General features: G+C 59.7%; 1 protein-coding gene across 1 annotated transcript; it reads left to right on the top strand.

The window, feature by feature from the left end:
• Positions 1 to 1,029: 1,029 nt before the first annotated feature.
• On the top strand, positions 1,030 to 16,658 carry GDF6 (growth differentiation factor 6; the record flags this gene model as incomplete). Its single annotated transcript, XM_081111293.1, has 2 exons — positions 1,030 to 1,444; positions 15,682 to 16,658. 2 exons carry the CDS (start codon positions 1,030 to 1,032, stop codon positions 16,656 to 16,658), a joined length of 1,392 nt encoding a protein of 463 aa, XP_080967419.1.
• Positions 16,659 to 16,946: the final 288 nt, after the last annotated feature.

Genomic DNA, 16,946 nt, shown 5'->3' with positions numbered 1-16,946 from the left:
GGGGAGAGGGGGCTTGGAATGCAGAGAGCGCTCGGGGAAGGAGGAAGGACTGAAGGCAGAGGGAAAGAACAGAGGGAAGATGGGGGCGCAGGGGAGGCGGGGGACACACCGCCCGCGGGAAGAGGACCCGGGGGGCAGACGGAGAGAAGAAGCGGCTGAGCCCGCGCCAGGGGAGGTCGGGGACCCCCCGAAGAGGGGCTGCGGCCTGGAGGAGCGCGCAGTGGCTTCCAGCATCCATCCAGGCTCTAGAGAGTGACCTCTGCCTGACCTTGCGGGTCGGAAACAGACGCCCTGTCTTGGTGGAGAGCCGTGCCCAGCCGAGGGAATGGGGCTGCTCAGGGCTGGGCCCTGGGCCTGGCGCTCGGCGAGGCTTCTCCGGCCCAGGGCTGGATCCTAAGGGGAGCGGACGGCGGGCCTGGAAGCGGGGGCAGAGGAAGGAAGGAAGGGACCACCGCCCGGAGCCGGCGCGCAGGGGCCTGCAGGGGTGCCTGCCCCGCGCTGTCTCCGGGGGGCGCCGCCGCCCGGGCCGCAGGCTCCCAGAAAAGGGGAGGCGGATGGCGAGGATCGAGAGCCTGCCTGGCGCTGCGGAGGGACCGAGCTTCAGACAGGGCTAGGGGGACCCGGGTCCTGCGGAGGCCCCTGGATTCCTCGCTGCGGGGCGGCCGCGCCCTCCTTCCCCTGCCCGGCGCCCCTGGCCCGCTCGGCGCGCTCCGCCCGGCAACCCCGAGCGCGTCCCGCAGGGGCGCTGCGTCTCCCTCGCACACCGCACGCCGCGGACCCTCTCCCCCACGCCTCCCCTCCGGCCGTACCACCCGGCCTCTCCTCCCACCCTCCGCCCCCCTCCCCTCCCCTCCTCACCCTCTCCCCCCTCCAGCCTAGGGGCGGGAGGGGGCGTGGCAGGGCCGGGGTTGGTGTGGCTGGGACCCGGCTCCGCGCACTCGGAGTCCGCCCCGGGAGCCGGCCCGGCCGCTGTCCAGCCAGCCCGCGCCTCTCGCGCCCTGCGCCGCCGCCGCCTGCCACCCGCTCGCCATGGATACTCCCAGGGTTCTGCTCTCGGCCGTGTTCCTCATCAGTTTCCTGTGGGATTTGCCGGGTTTCCAGCAGGCTTCCATCTCCTCTTCCTCGTCCTCCGCCGACCTGGGCTCCGCCAAGGGAATGCGAAGCCGCCGCCAGGAAGGGAAGATGCCCCGGACGCCGCCCGAGAGTGGCACGGCCCGGGCGCCCCCGGAGCTGCAGGAGCCGCCACCGCGGGCGCAAGAGGAGCCCCAGGAGCCGCCGCGGGCGCAGGAACCTCCGGGCGGGAGCCCGCGCGTGGTGCCCCACGAGTACATGCTATCCATCTACAGGACCTACTCCATCGCGGAGAAGCTGGGCATCAACGCCAGTTTCTTCCAGTCTTCCAAGTCGGCCAACACGATCACTAGCTTTGTAGACAGGGGACTCGGTAAGTGGCCAAGAAGACGCCAGACGCCTCTCCCCGGGATCCCCGAGGCCGGGGCGCGGCACGGGTGACCTCCCCTCCCGCTCTAGACGCCTCTCCTTTCTTACACTGTTTCCCCAAAAGTCCGAGTAAGTTTCTGGATGCAGTTTTAATGACAGTTCGCAGCCTCCCTCCCTCCTCCCTTCCTCCTTCTCCTTGTCTTTTGTAGAAAGCAGCGTGGTGGCCGCCCCTCTGGTGGCTGCTGGAGGAAGCGTGGAGGGCGGGAGGTGGCGGGCAAGCGACCCGAGCGGCAGAGGATCGCGGTGGGTCGGAACGGAACCGTGCCACGGGGTCGCGGGTTTGGCGGGGGGGCGCCGTCCAAGGCCTGACCTGCGGCGCGGTCCCTGGGGCCCGAGTGCGCGTTGGGGCGCCCCGAGCCCCGGTCCGCTCCGGGACAAGCCGGCGGCAGCGAGTCCCGCGGGCGGAGGAGCGAGTCAGCGAGCCGCGTCTGCAGGGCCCTCTCCCCGCGGCTGCAGGGGTTCTGGGCTCGTCAGCCGGGTTGGAGCCGTGTGCCCTCGGGTTTGGTTTTGTTTTTTGTTGCTGCCGCGGGGCGGTTTTCCGATGCTCCGAGGCGTTTCTGCAGAGGCAGCAACTGGCAGGGGAGCCCGGGCAGGGGCAGGGGCAGGGGCAGGGGCGGGGCAGCTCGGATTGGGGTTTGTTGGCACTTAGTCCACATGGTGCTGGGTGTGCACATCCACCTCCCTCGGCCAGCCCACGGGACTCTGACGCTCCTACCAGGGCCGCAGCCCCTGACCCTTTGCGGCGGGGGCGCCTGGCGGGGGGGGGGGTGCAGAAGCGCGCGCCCCCTCCTTGCCGCCGGTGCTGGTGCTGGACTGCAGCGTGGGGATGCCTGCGGGAGAACCTCGAGCTTCCCCTAGTCCCAGAACTTGGAGTGGGGTCTACAGGCGCCAGAACTCAGCTCCTAAAGAGGAGAGAGAATAACGTGGATGGAGACTGGGAAGGAAGGGAGGAAAGGAAAGGAAAGGAAAGGAAAGGAAGGGGAAACGGGGAGGGAGGCGAGGGGAAGAAGGAAGGAGATAAAGGAGAGGCTGGCTGTTATCTGCTCCGTTATCCTGCCGGGCTTTAGCTCCGCGCATGGACCCTCCCCGACTCCCACTGCTGGCCAGTGAAAGTGGGGTGCCCCGGGGACCTGCGAACGCCGGGGTTCGGGCGGAGAGGGCTGCGCTGCCCGGGCTGCCTGGGCTGCCCGCATGTCCTCGGGGCTTTTTCAGAGCCGGCCAACGGCCCTGGGCTTCCCGGGCTCCCGACCTCAGGCTCCTCGCCGGCCGTCGTGTTCCTTTGGAGCCGGGTCCTGGCCGTGCGAGAGCCGCCGCTGCAGCCCAGCCGGAGGCCAGCGAGGTTCGGAGGCCGCTGGAAGCCCAGGCGGTCAGTGAACGCCGGGCGTTTTATGGTGATCGCAGGGCTACCAGCCGCACATTTGCGCACACCCCTGGCCGGAACCGGGTCCCCGGCCACCGTACCACCAGCCAACTGCCCCCTCCACTCGCACCTCTGCTTCTGTCCCCCTCCCTCCCGATCTCCCGTTGATCCTCCGCCTTTTCTGCCGCCCTCGTCGGAGGAGCGGGGAGAACATCGCTCCAGAGGCCTTTCCCCCGGGGAAGAAATCCCCGAGGCCCCGCGGACGGGCGCGCCTTCTCCCCCCCTAAGGAAGGCTCCCAGCAGCGCTGCCCCTCCCCCAAGCGGCACCCCTCGCCAGGGAGTTTGGCCGGTGACCAGGGGACTCCGCAGGGGGTCGGGGTGCCTGTAAGGGGTCTCTGGGGCTCTAGGTCCGGGTCAGACGCGGGCTGGCTTCATCCTTGCCTCCGCCGCAGCCCCTCCCGGGGCGCCGCGCTGGGACCCCCCGGGCTCCGGAGCCGGGGGAGGGCCTGGCCGCGCGCCCAGGCCGAGGCTGGGGACGGGGTTGGGGGGGTCTCAGTTTCCCAGCCGAGGTCTCCGGGCTCGCTGGCCCGGGACGCAGCCGTCCGACTCCAGCTCGGGAATGCCGCGGAGAGCCGAGGCGGCGCGGTCCCCGGCAGGAGGAGGCGCGACTGGGGCGCCTGGACCGCAGTTTCCAATGCGCGGTCCTCTGCACGCCCGCGGGTCCCTAGGACCGACGAAGAAAGGCGGGCAGTTGATGGGGAAGGCCCTGGGTCCGGCCGCACGCCGCGCAGGGGCCGAGGCTGGAGGGGGCGCTCGGAGGAGGGGCGCGTCGCGGGCTGCGGCCCCAGCTCGATCAAGGGCAAGCCTCACTTTCCCTCTCACTGATTTTGATTTGATGTGTCACCGGCGGTGACCTCGGGCCGGACCTTCCGGGGCTTGCTTAGCATCGGGCCCCTGATTGGCGTGTTTCCACTCAGCGATCTAATTGAGGGTTCATGTCATAACACATCAAACGGTGTCTAGTCTCCGGTGATGGAAGGGACCCGCCGGCCGCGCATCCCCGGCCCCTGGCCCGGGCTTCCGCCCCTCCCACGTGGGGACTCTGCGCCGCGCCAAACCCGCCAACGTCCCCGCCCCCACCCCGTGGGCCGCGGGGCCTGGCCGCCCGGCCTGGAGGATGTTTAAATCGCCCTCGGCTGCGGCGGGCCGGGCTGCGAGGAGCAGGGGTCGGTCAGGGGGAGGAGCAAAGCCAGTGGCAGGAATCCCGAAGCCGGCGCGCAGGGCGCAAGGCGAGCGCCGCTTATTCACGTGCAGCGTTGGCAAAAAAGCTTCCCTCACCCGGAACCCGGAGCCCCAGACGTTCCACCTGAAGCTTGCGAGTAAGAGCGGAAGAGCAGGGATGAATGCCTTCCAGAGTGAAAGAAGAGCGTTTGGGGTCTATTAAGACAGCAAGACTTGTTCTACCTCCCCCATGCCGCCCTCCCCACCCCTGAGCCCCCAGGAGAACTTAATGCAATTGAAAAAAATTAATATGTTCTCCCCTTTCGATTTGCTATGCACACATCTAGGGGTAATAATAGCAACCAAGATGTTCTGAGCATTTGCTGTGTACCAAGTATTAGGCGAAACCCTGTCACATGAGTTACATTTTATTCCATTCTAACCACCATCTCCAGGAACGTGGCACAATCACTGTTTTACGGGTGAATTAAGGAAGACAGGGAACCGCTAGTGAGAGGTGAAGCTCATCTCTGGTTCTAGACCCTTATGCTTGCCTAGGGCACTGCACAGGGGTGGGGAGGTTTCTAAAAGACCGTGGCCAGAAGCACAACAATGGACAGATCTACCGTAGGCTCTTAAGATCCAGCCAGCAGTTGGAGCGGAACTTTGGATTGAAGGGTCTGCCTTGCTTCCTCTGTATATCCCTTGTGCAGGGCACAAACTGTGATCCCTGATGTTTTAAAATGCCTTCACATTGTTCTTTTTAAATTATTTTGAATCTATAAAGATGATAAAGTGTGTGTGCATGTGTGTGTGGGTAGAGTCATAGGATCAGAATGGACCAGGCTGGATAGAGAGTAATTACAGTGAGAACACGATATAACAGTACAAGCCTGGATCCCCGAACTCCGGGGCCTGGGAAAGCTGGACAACTAGAACTTCTATGAATTCAACGTGACTGGAGAGACAGAAGGGAGGGAGGGAGGGAGGGAGAGAAACAAAACTGGACGTTCAGTTTATGTAGTGAGAAGTGCCACAAAATTCCAACAAGGGGGGCAAACACACTTCCCAAGGATGAGGACACCAAAAACGAGGCTAAGACTATGGCTGTGACTTAGGTTTCCAGGTGATTTTGAAAGAACACGCTCTAGAAGTCTTGTTGGTTGTTGTCAGGATAGTGCGCTCAAAAAGGAGGCAGTAGGGAACAGATAAAACCCAAAACGAGATCGGAGGAGCATCCTTGGAGAACTCGACACCCTAGACGTGAATCTCAGGAGAGTGTGAAGCTGATTGTTTGCTGGCTTCTTGGTTTACCTTCTGGGCCGTGATTCTCTGGGGGCAGGGCCGGCCCGCTGCAGGGTCGCCGTGCTGCGGGGAGGAGTTCCCTCACGGCTGAGGTTCGCCTGGGACAGCAAGTTTATGCAAAACAGCGCATTAACAGCGGATTTCTGGGTGGACCTGGGCCGCAGAGCGCTTTTGTAATCCGCGCAGCAGCGCTTGTGCCCGGACCCTGTTGTCGTTGGCAAACGGAAAATGAAATATAAGCGGGGAAGTATTTTAATGGGGACGGAGGGAATTCACAACTGTTAATTATTTGGTGACCTTGTATTCGATTTGTTTGAGTCCCTTATAAAAACACTAATGCAGACCAGACGGCCAAGCGAGGAAGCCGGCAGAAGGTTCCAATCTAGGCTTTTATTTCCCCGGAAAGAGGGACCGGCTTTGGTAAAGGGCTGCTGAGCGTCCGAGTGTGTGCGTGTCTGTGCGGGGTGTGCGTTTCCCAGCAGGTTCCGGACGCTCCTCCAGCCCGGGAACCGCAAAAGTTTGGGGAAAAGTTTGGGAGTCAGGGAAGGAAGTCTTAAACCACAAGTTTGTTCTGAACTTCTGGTTGGAATGATTAAAACGCTAAGGCCCCAACCAAACCCGTAGCCATTGACTGGCTGGTGGTTCAACATCAGTTATTGTCGCGCGCATCCCTAAGGCCCTGAGGACTCCTTGGGCGACCCCCGACAGGGTCCACCTTAGCCAGAAGCTAGGGACACCGACGGCCTCTGCAGCCAGAACGCAAGCTGGCACAGTAGTTCTGGGCGACCTTCCTGAACCGGAGAGGCTAATCCCAGGACAAGGAGCGTGTCCCCCACGCGGGCTGCTCCCTGGCCCGGGGAGTTTGCTCCCTAGAGTTGTGTCATTTCTGCACACTTTAAGACAACATGACCTAAGCCACAGCCCATGACAGGCCGTGGGAATGCCTTTCCAGAACACCGAACCCAGAAATGAAAGCTCCTCTAGGGGACAGGAGAGGATGCGTGGGGTCAGGACCCCGGGGGACATGGGGCGTTGCATTGGCAGAGGCCCTAGCGCACCCCTTTTTTCTCCAGCCGGAGCTCTCGGGGTTCTGGTGGTGGCACGCCTCTTTGATGTTGGCGATGTCTTGCTGGAGCGGCGGGGGGGGGGGGGGGGGGGTGACCAGGACGGGCAGAGGAGCACAAGAGGGTCCGGTAGAAATAGGGCAGAACGAGGACTTTTGTTTCCCTCCAGGACTGCTGCGTGCATCCGACGGCCTAGAGCAAATCAGCAGTCACCCTGGGGCTCTGAGTAGAGTGAAGGGCATTCGTTTGATAACCCCTCGCGCGTGTCCAGTAACCCTGCTCAAGCGATGCGCTCTGGACCCGAAGGAGGGATCCGAGCCGAGGCCGTGAGGTGTGGAGAGCGGGAATTTGGATCCGCCGGGCCATTTCGTTGCTGGCTTCTACCGCCTCCTTCCCCACCGTCTAGAGCCCCAGCTGTTTATTTTTTAAGTTCGATGCTGGTTGCATGGTACCTCCTGTTTACAGGAATTGAATAGGTCCTCTTCCCCCTAATGGGTCCCAGGGTTGCTGTGTTCTGCCTTCCGGACAGTCCATTAGCGACGCTGGGGGCCGGGGGTTGGGAGCGCGTGGGGTGCGGGGCGGCGGCGCTGGGAGCAGGCGCGGCGCGGGCGGTGGGTTGAGTGGCAGGAGCTGCGCGCCGCGCGCGGAGTGGCCCGGCCGCCTGGGGGCGGGGCGCGGTTTAGGGGCAGGACTGGGTGCGGGCGCGAGAAGGGGGCGGGGGGTGGGGGGCGGGCAGACCTCTGGCCGGGGCTGGCTGCGGTTAGCTTCAGGAGCCCAGCAGAAAGGGGGCGGGGGGGGGGGGTGCAGGGGCAGCGCAGAGTGCTGGCTTTGGGGGTGATGGCGGCGGTGATGGTGTGCGCATCCCTTCCTACGTCCTGTAGGAACCAAAGCGAATCGGCGCGGCCCGCTTTGCCAATCTGGCTTCCAAGCACGTTGGTCCAGCCCCCACCCCACTTCCCAGCCCACTGCCGCTTCCGCACCCCGCGGGGTCCGTATTGAAGGGTGCTAGGCCCTGGCCCAGAGCTGCCACCACGAATCTCGTTTTGCTACAACATCGTCTAGGGAGTCCCCCCACGTGGAGCGGCGTGGGGGGAGCTCTTCTGCGGAAGCTGCGCCCGGCCTCCCACTGGGAGGAACGCGTCTGGGAGAGTTTCCTCCCGCGGAGAACCCCTGGGCGCCGGGGGGTGGGGGTGGGGGGGGGCCGTGTCTTCCGACAACAGCCCATGTGAACCCCTCCCGCACCTGCGACCTCTGAACTGGTGGGTGAGGGGAAACCACTCACCCTTCTCTTCTATTTTTGACCTTGAAACTCGCAAGTCAAAAGGCCCAAACGCGTTCCTGCCCAAGCCTTGGTTTTACTTCGGTGACTCTCTCCTCCTGAATTCTTGCCCCTTACCCCCATCCAACCTCCCCCCTCGCCCTTTCCTGGGCCTGCGGCGCTCTCCTGGGCCCCGGGGAGGGGGCGCCCCGTTAGTTGATGGTGCTTGGAGGGTGGCCCCTGGGCAGCGACCTTCGGGGGACACCAGGAACGTGTGGGGACCATACTGCGCTCCTGTTTGGGACGCCTCTAAAGTGATGGCAAGTTAAGATCTGAGCTGCTGCGGTGTGTTGGGGGGTTAGGGTGGGACCCCGGTGAAAAGATACGCCTTTTGAAGAGTCCCGGATCTCAGGGTCGCATCTCGGCTCTTGGGTCCCTCGCAGAGCGCGCGGCCACGAAGGTTTGCACCCAGTGCATGGACACGGCCTTATCGATGAATCCGCGTCCTTCTAGAGACAAAAGAAGCCGCCTGCAGTGCGTGTGGACTCCTGCTGGGCGGGCCCCGGTCTCCCCGCACACTCTGCTTCACTGCGTCGGAGGCCGAGGCTCCCAGGGCCTGCGGAGTTACGCTTTGTGTCGGGTGGAAGTCGGGGTTCGCCTCCCCTCCCACTCCCAGCCTCACTCGCGGGCCTTGCGCTGGGGCTGCTCACCTGGCTCACACAGCTTTCCCTGCAGGACCCAGGCAGCCCACCAGGCCCGCGTCATCCCGTGGGAAGGAGAGTGGGGAGAGGCGCGGAGAGGGGGTGGGCAAGCCCCTCTGAGACTGTGGAGGACTCACGCCGGGCTTTGAAAGGAGGAAGAAGCTGAAAAATGCCGGGCAATCTATTGCGGGGAAAGACTCGGGGAGCTGAGAGACCCAGAGAGGAGCTGGGCTGATGAGTGTGTGCAGCTAGGAGGCACTCACCCTTTTAGATCCACCAACTGGAACTTTGGGGTGACTCACAGGGCTGGCCTGGAGGTGCTGCAGTCCAAGGGGTCATTCGTTGCTACAACCCCACTCTCCCCTCCAACAGGTGCCTGGCTTATGCAGAGTGAAGAAGACGGGAACATTGCCCCCAGTCCCACCCAGACACGGACAGGCCATACCTCACAAACAGGCACTAAAAGGAGGAGTAGGAGGAGGGTCAAGGAGACTAACCCCAGGTCTCTTAGGTCTGCCAGGCTCAGCCAGGACGCTGCAAGGGTTAGCATCTGGGCTGGCACTGGCCCTGATCCCACAGAGGAGGGCACCTGTCAGCAGGTCCCTGTCCTTGCCGAGGTTCAGGCTGGAGGTCAGGTGTTCACCTGGCATTGTGGGTGGGACCTGGGTGGTGGATACGGCGTGGGGGGACTAGAAAGGATCAAGGTGCTGGGGGTGAGGCCTTGCCCTTCTCTGGAACTTAGATGAGCCAGAAATGGAAGCTTCTGCTTCTCTCTTTGTCCCTCTCATCCAGCCCCTTTCTTCCACTCACTCCTGGAAATCCTCTGGCTATAACTGACCTCAATACGGCCAAGAGGAGATGAGGTGCATGCGTCTTCTCCTGCTTGGATGCGGGTAGCTGTAGTCATACTGGCTGCCTTCATTGGGAGCTCCCTGTGTCATGCACTGCCCTGGGTGCTTTGGCCCTGACCTTGGCAGTGACTGCGTAGAGTAGGGGTGGTTCTCTCACCTTACAGTTAAGGCATGTGAGAGTGGGAGCGATTATGTGACTCACCCAAGGCCACCCAGCCAGTTACTCCTAGACTCCAGGTTCCTGTGCTCATTCCCCTGTTGTTAGAAGTAGCTAATACTTGCATATGTCATCAGATATCTTTCCTGCTCCTTATCTCATTTTCCAACCATTCTTTAGTGACTGTGAGCTCATGTTATCATCCTCGTTTTGTAGACGAGAAAATTAAGTTTCCTTGTAAATTCTCTGTCCAAAGTCCAATTGTTCGCATCCCGTCCGTTCTGCTGATTAGAAAGTGAGTGACTTGTGGAGACTACGGATCGGCAGCAAGAAAGAGCTGGAACCTTCTCGGGGGTGCTACCAGGCACAGAGATCAAGGCTGGGATGTCCAGGGCAGAGGCGTAGACTATCTTACTATCTTGAAAAAGTTACTTATAAGCTCTGTTTTAGTTTTCTGGACCACCATACGGGCATCATGGTGATACTTTTTTCCATAGGCCGTTTTGAGGCTTAAGTGAGTCTGTAAGTTAAGAATTGAGATTGTGCCCGCACATAGTAAATGCCACATGAGTGTTTGCTGTGATGATTACTATGCTGGGTGGCCAAGCCAGAGCACCCGGGAGAGGCCGACTTGTGTGGACTCCCCACTGAGGCTGAGCCTCTGTGAGGATGCTTAGCAGCTCAGCAGTTTGCAAGGCTCAGATCTCAGCTGAGGCCCTACTCAGGACAAGCGTACAGAGGAGAGGGGAATTGCTGGGGCATCCAGAGAGGCCGCTTTTATACAGGACTTACTGGGCAAGCGGGCTTCTGGAAGGCAGAAGGCTGGTGGCTCATCTTGTTCTCACTCAGTACACCTGACTCTGTTTCCAACTTGTGTGAACTGGCATCTCAGGGCAGTGCTAAGGCTGAGGGGCCTGAGGAAGAAGTGACTCCAAACCCAGCCATGAATTCCCTGTTTTTTTAAAAAAATTTCCTGGGGGACTCCAGCCCACCTAGTGTTGATGACATTGATGATGAACGGGCCCTATCGGAACCCTGGGAGAGGGGCACGGCTGAGGGCTGAAGGTGGGGGTTGGAACGAGGACCTTCAGATCTTGTCCCTCACTAGATGCAGGAGAGTGGACAAGTTAAGACACCTCCTGGAGCCCCAGTTTCCTCATCAATACATGAGTCTAGCTGTAGGATAGACCTTGGACACTCGAGGGGAGGATTCAGGGACAGAGGCCATCAAAGCCCTGAGCACGTGCCTGGGACAAAGGCCCCATAAGCTTCATTGCTGCCTGCTGGCTCAAGAGAGGGGTGAGGGAGGGGCTTAGCTTCAAAGACTTCTGGAGTTTCCTGATGATGGTGATTATCCTCCCGCCCCCCCCCCTTCACCTAGGGGAGCTGGGGTGGGAAAGCAGGGTCTGTGCTTTGGGAGGACGTGGGGCAGGCGGGATGGCTGGAGAAGGCGGGTGGGGGCAGACCGATCTAGGTCACCGAGAGCCAGACGTGCGCAGGAGCCTTGGGGAAGCAGAGTCAGCGCCAGAAGGGCCCTGGGTTTTGGGAGAGATGGAGCCGCCAGCGCACCCTGGGGCCAGTGAGTGACAAAATCCAACTAGACTCTTACAGGGGATCTCAAGCTTTTCTCAGAGATGTCTTGGAAAAAATTCAGTGGGCCCTTTCTGCCTGAGCCCAAACGAAATGGCAGATTTTCGGAAACCCTCCAGGGTGGTCCAGGGCAGCCTCTGGCCGCAGGAGGAACCCGGGTGGACGAGGCGGGTTTCCCACGCTCCTGCTCATCCCTCGGCCCTGAGGCCCCCCTCCAGGGGCTCAGGGTCCCAGGGGGTCTGGTTTTGGGCGTCTTGGGCCTCCTTTTCTATCTAGTTTCTCTTTGCTTCCCTCAGTTCCTTCAGCCCCATACTGTGACCCTACACAGATGCTGTTGCCTTTCTAAGCCAGTTTCCCCATCTGAAGTGGGAGCAATAGTCCCTACCTTGCAAGTGACCAGCTCTTTGCTTCCTGTTTAGTTATTTGCTTTCCTTTTTTATTTCCTATCAATTCCACACCAGATGTGCATGTTTTGAGGTGTCCTGTGCCTTTTACCAACTTGCTCTCAACTCAAAAAAGGCTGACCTCTTTATGAAGGATTTTCCCCAAATATGCAGGTGGCTTGCTCCCTCCCCTCCCCTCCCCTCCCCTCCCCTCCCCTCCCCTCCCCTCCCCTCCCCTCCCCTCCCTCTTTTTCCTCTACCGCCCACCAGGGAAAGTTGATAAGCCCAAATTCAACGATTGTAACTTAAAAGGTCTACATGTCTAATACTCATCAACACCCAGTTAAGTGGGGTCTGAGTCAAGCTGTAACAAACCAGGCGGATGCAAATGAAAAGCAAAAATAAAAACAAAAGAATTCCATGATGCATTCCTGATCAATTTTATTTAAAGGCCTAAAGCAAATGAGTCACTTCCAGGATGTAAGAAGGTGTCACAAACAGATTGTGAAAGGAAAAGCCGAATGTCTCCCAATGTCAAGGGCCTGGGAGAGAGGGTCCTTTGATAACATCAGCCCTGAGTTACACAGAACCTAATGGGAAAGGAGGCTTTGTGAAAAGGAGTGTGAAGGGCCAGCTTCCCACCCACAGGTGGCCATGGCAGCAGAACCAGGCCTTGTGATGCCCGGTCAGTAGGTAAAGTGTCTGCAGGGTCACAGCCCCGGACAGGCGGACGGCAGTGTGTGCACTCTCCAGGTCAGATGCCTCCTCTGGGCTATTTCTGTGATGCACGGGTCAGAGCAGGTCCAGGCAGGCGGGGAATGCGGTCTGCAGGGGAGCTGCACGGAGCAGCCACCTTCTTGGACCCTCTGTGTAGGGGTTAGAGCTTCTGGAGACCCAGTGAGAGAATGGGGGGGATGAAAGAGTAAAAAAAATGTGAGGGAGGCTGGGGCAGGGGGTCGGGGGCACAGGCAGGGGCTGGGGCAAGACGATGACTTGGTTCTGGAGTACCCGCTTTGATCCTGCTCTGGGCCTGCGCTTTAGAGAGCCCTATTTTGTCCATTTCCAATGGTGCCCGCCCCAAAAGGTGGGGAATCCGAAGAGCCAAGGAACATACTCATCTGGATTCGTTTTTATTTTTTTTTTAAAGATTAGTTGTTCTTAAAGTGGATTCCCCAACCAGCAGAATAGCATCATCTGAAATGCAAATTCTGGGCCTACCACAAACCTCTTCTGCTCAAGAGAATTTACATTTTTAGCAATTTCCTGTGTGATACTAAGGATGCAGATAGAAGGTTCCCAGCAGAGTTAGGGTTGATTTGTTTGTTTGTTATTTATAAATTTAGTGGGTTGAGAGCTACTACTCTGTAGCGATACTCCAGCTACAGAGTTCTTGCCCAAATAGCGTGAGCCCACCTCCAGGGCCTGGAGAGCTTCTCCATCAGGCCTGTCCTCATAAGAGTGTATCACAGCTCCAGTGTGTGCACCTGTAGCCCGGGAGCTTGCACCTGTGGGTGCGGGTGCCCACATGCAGGGGAAGTCCGTCAGACCATGGAATGGAGCTGGCATGGGAGGAGCAGGAGCAGGATGCAGGCGGGAGCCCTCATCTGTACTCTTTCCCGTGTCCCGGAAAGACTGCGTGCCCCTGGTTGCAGAATCTCTCTCTGTAGATACTTTCTCCTGTTCTGACCACTCCCGTGGACCAGAGAAATGCAGGCTAGCCATTGATCAGTCCACACTTAAAAAAAAAAATGCAAACAGAAGCAGGCTGATCTCTCCATATTGCACTAGGGAGAAATAAATCATCCTTTATACCTGCCTAATGTTCTCCGGTCATTGACAAACTCTCCTAAGAATTATGTCAGCGGACATGGCTTTTATCCTAGTAAGCCCTGCAAATACAGTTTGGATTATATCACATCCCTTATGCCCTGGCAACTACTGGTTGCTTTGAGATCCTTGTACCTGGACTATAATGGGGAGGCAACGGGGCAATGAGGTTTTGGGGCTAAATCAAGACTCAAAGGCTAACAATGGCCAAATAAACGAGGCATTCGACCCCCCCCCCCCCCCCAGCTGCGAGTTTGACATGTTTGGGCTAAATGTTTCCACTTTGGAATTAAATAGACCTAGGGTTGGATTTCAACCTCACCACTGACTACTAGTTCTCAGACTTTGGTAATGAACTTAATGTCTCCAAGCCTTGAGTTTCCCATCTGTAGAATGGGAACTGTTCTGTGCTTGTGGATAAAGTAAGGGTGAAAAACATGTCAGCCAGCCCTCAGAACATTTAGCTGGTGCAGGAAATGTCTTAGGTTTGTCCCTCTCACCACATCCTTGGTTTGGGGAGAAATATGAGAGGCAGTAAAGTGAAGCCTAAGGCCATAGGTCCAGAGATCTGGGTGGTGGCTGAGCATCGTCAGACACGGGTTTCTTTAAAGGAGGAGAAGAAAGTGTGCTGAATTCCCACTGATTTTCATGTGACCCTGGTATTTTTGAAGGTCTTGGCTTCTATAAATCAGCTGCCTCCAGGAGCGTTTCCCTTTTCACCTCTTAACCCTTCCCGCCACTCCCCTCAGGTCCGGACTTGTGTATGAGATTGAGGCAGCCAGCCCTCTGGTCGCCCCGAGTGAGGACTGGGTGTGGCTGAGGCTCCAGACCTGGTGCCCTGGGGCCACATCTGGACTGGCAGTGAGGGTCCAACCAGGGACCCAGTGACACTTACTATTGAAATTGACCCACATTTTACTGGCTTCTGGGGAACGCTGGGGGCTTTGGGGATTTTTGTATTTGCTGGGTTGTAAATATTTTATGAGAAGGCAGCCCAGAAAAATCTGGTTAGCTTTCTGCCTTGCACATTGAAGTGGGGCTGGCTTTATAGACAAATGTGTCAAAAAAAAAAAAAAAAAGTCCAGTTTTGTCTTCATCCCAAAGAATTCACTTGGGATTTTAAAAGCCTGTTATTCCCTCACACCCCCTACCTTCCCACCCCCCACGCCACATACCCTAAATTGTTATTTCTCACCTGTAACCAAAAGATTTATCTTCAGGGTTACTTGAAAAGTAAGAAGATTTCAGGTTGTGTGGGTGGAGGAGGGGAGAAGGTCAGTGTGTGTGTGTGTGTGTGTGTGTGTGTGTGTGTGTGTATTTGTGGCTGTGGTTTTCTCCTTCCAGAAATGTCCATTAGGATCTTCTGAATGGATAGATGCCTGGTGCTTGTGTTTCTTCATTTGCTACCCCCCTCCCACCCCCTCACCCGGCAGCAAATGAAAAAACGACTTCAGAAAACCTCATTGCTCGTGTGTGTGTGTGTGTGTGTGTGTGTGTGTGTGTGTGTGTGTGTTTAATGGTGAATTTAAGAGAGAAAGACAGAAATCACTTAACTCTTTATTCTGTGTGCTTGGTGGTGGATCAAATGCTTCAGCAAAACTGCCTGATGAGCAGCTACTCCCCCACCCCCAGACCACAGTGGGTCTAAGCTAGGATTGCACCTTTAAGTAATACTGGAGCTGTTAAAAAAGCGAACAACAACAAATCCCCCAACAAGACCCAATACCCAGGCCCAGTCCTCAGACATTGATTCAGTTGTCTGAAGCAAACCCAGGCAGCTGGTAATTTTTAGGTTCTTCTAGAGACTACAGATGATCATAACGGGCAGCCAGCTTGAGAATGGCTATTCTAGAAGTTTCTCACTCCTTGGCCTGCATGTACACTAGGTCAGGCACGGCTCTACGTGCTGTAATGAGCAAGATGGACTGGGCAGGGTCCCAGCTCCCACGGGCTGTTGGAAGCGGGAGGCGCGGTGCTGGGGGAAAAGACCGCTAAGGAGAAATAGTAACCAGGTCATCCGAGAGAGTACTAAGTGTAGGGAGATAACAGCGTCCTGCCCTGATGGAGACGGAGGGAGGGCGCTTTAGATCCAGGTGGTCCGGGATGGCCTCTCGGAGGAGGTGACGTTTACACGGAGACATGAGCGATGACCCGGCGCCCGCGGAGAGGAGACCTGGGGGGAAGTGCGCCCCAGGTTCGCAACCAGAAAGGGCGCGTTCGTGGTTGCTTGCCAGCTCCTGGGGGGGGGGAAACGCGAGAGGCCGCGGCCGCTCTCCAGCAGCCACCGACGTCCTCCCGGGGTGCCTGGGAGGAGGGGGCCCGCCCCGTGCGCCCGGCCCCAGCCCGGGTGGTCAGGCCCGCGCCTGGCCCCGCTGCCCGCCCTTCCCTCCCGGGGGCAGCCGCCGAGCACCGGGCTGATCTCCCCCTTAAGTGAAACTGACGGTAATTATTTTTTATCTCGCAGACGATCTCCCGCACACCGCTCTCCGGAGACAGAAGTATTTGTTTGATGTGTCCACGCTCTCAGACAAAGAAGAGCTGGTGGGCGCGGAGCTGCGGCTCTTTCGCCAGGCGCCCGCGGAGCCCTGGGGGCCGCCCGCCGGGCCGCTGCGCGTGCAGCTCTTCCCCTGCCTGTCGCCCCGGCTGCTGGACGCGCGGACCCTGGACCCGCAGGGGGCGCCGCGGGCCGGCTGGGAAGTCTTCGACGTGGGGCAGGGCCTGCGCCACCAGCCCGGGAAGCAGCTGTGCCTGGAGCTGCGGGCCGCGGGGGACGAGCCGGACGCCGCCGGGGAGGCCGAGGCGCACGCACCGCCGGGGCCCCAGCGGCCGCCGCCCCCGGACCTGCGGAGTCTGGGCTTCGGCCGGAGGAGGCGGCCCCCCCAGGAGCGCGCCCTGCTCGTCGTGTTCACCCGATCGCAGCGCAAGAACCTGTTCGCCGAGATGCGCGAGCAGCAGCTGGACTCGGCCGAGGCGGCGGGGCCCCCGGGCGCGGGCTCGTGGCCGCCGCCGCCGTCGGGCGCCCCGGACACGGACGCCGTCGGGCCTTGGCTGCCCTCGCCCGGCCGGCGGCGGCGGCGCACGGCCTTCGCCAGCCGCCACGGCAAGCGGCACGGCAAGAAGTCGAGGCTGCGCTGCAGCAAGAAGCCCCTGCACGTGAACTTCAAAGAGCTGGGCTGGGACGACTGGATTATCGCGCCCCTGGAGTACGAGGCCTACCACTGCGAGGGCGTGTGCGACTTCCCGCTGCGCTCGCACCTGGAGCCCACCAACCACGCCATCATCCAGACGCTGATGAACTCCATGGACCCCGGCTCCACGCCGCCCAGCTGCTGCGTGCCCACCAAATTGACTCCCATCAGCATCCTGTACATCGACGCGGGCAACAACGTGGTCTACAAGCAGTACGAAGACATGGTGGTGGAGTCGTGCGGCTGCAGGTAGCGGCGCCGTCCCGCCGCCGTGGCCCGTGACCGCCGGGGAGGCCTGACCGCAGCGTCCGGAGAGGAGCTGGCCGGGGAGGCAGCGGGGAGGGAGCAGCAGCCTGGACGTGCGGCAGCCGGAGCGGCGAGGAGGGAGCCCGGCCCTCCCGGAACCTTTCACCCGCCGGCCCAGACGGAGAGGCGCGTTTCACACCCCGCCTGGCCGCCCCGGGGAAAAACAAGCCAAGGACGATGGATGTCTGTCTGTCGTTTTTTTTTGTTTTGTTTTTTCATCTTTGTGATCGTGGCT

This window comes from Myotis nattereri (genome assembly GCF_964212035.1).
Source record: "Myotis nattereri genome assembly, chromosome: 17".
NCBI lineage: Eukaryota > Metazoa > Chordata > Mammalia > Chiroptera > Vespertilionidae > Myotis > Myotis nattereri.
The sequence above is the reverse complement of the archived record's forward strand: the minus strand, read 5'-3'. Positions and strand labels throughout refer to the sequence as shown.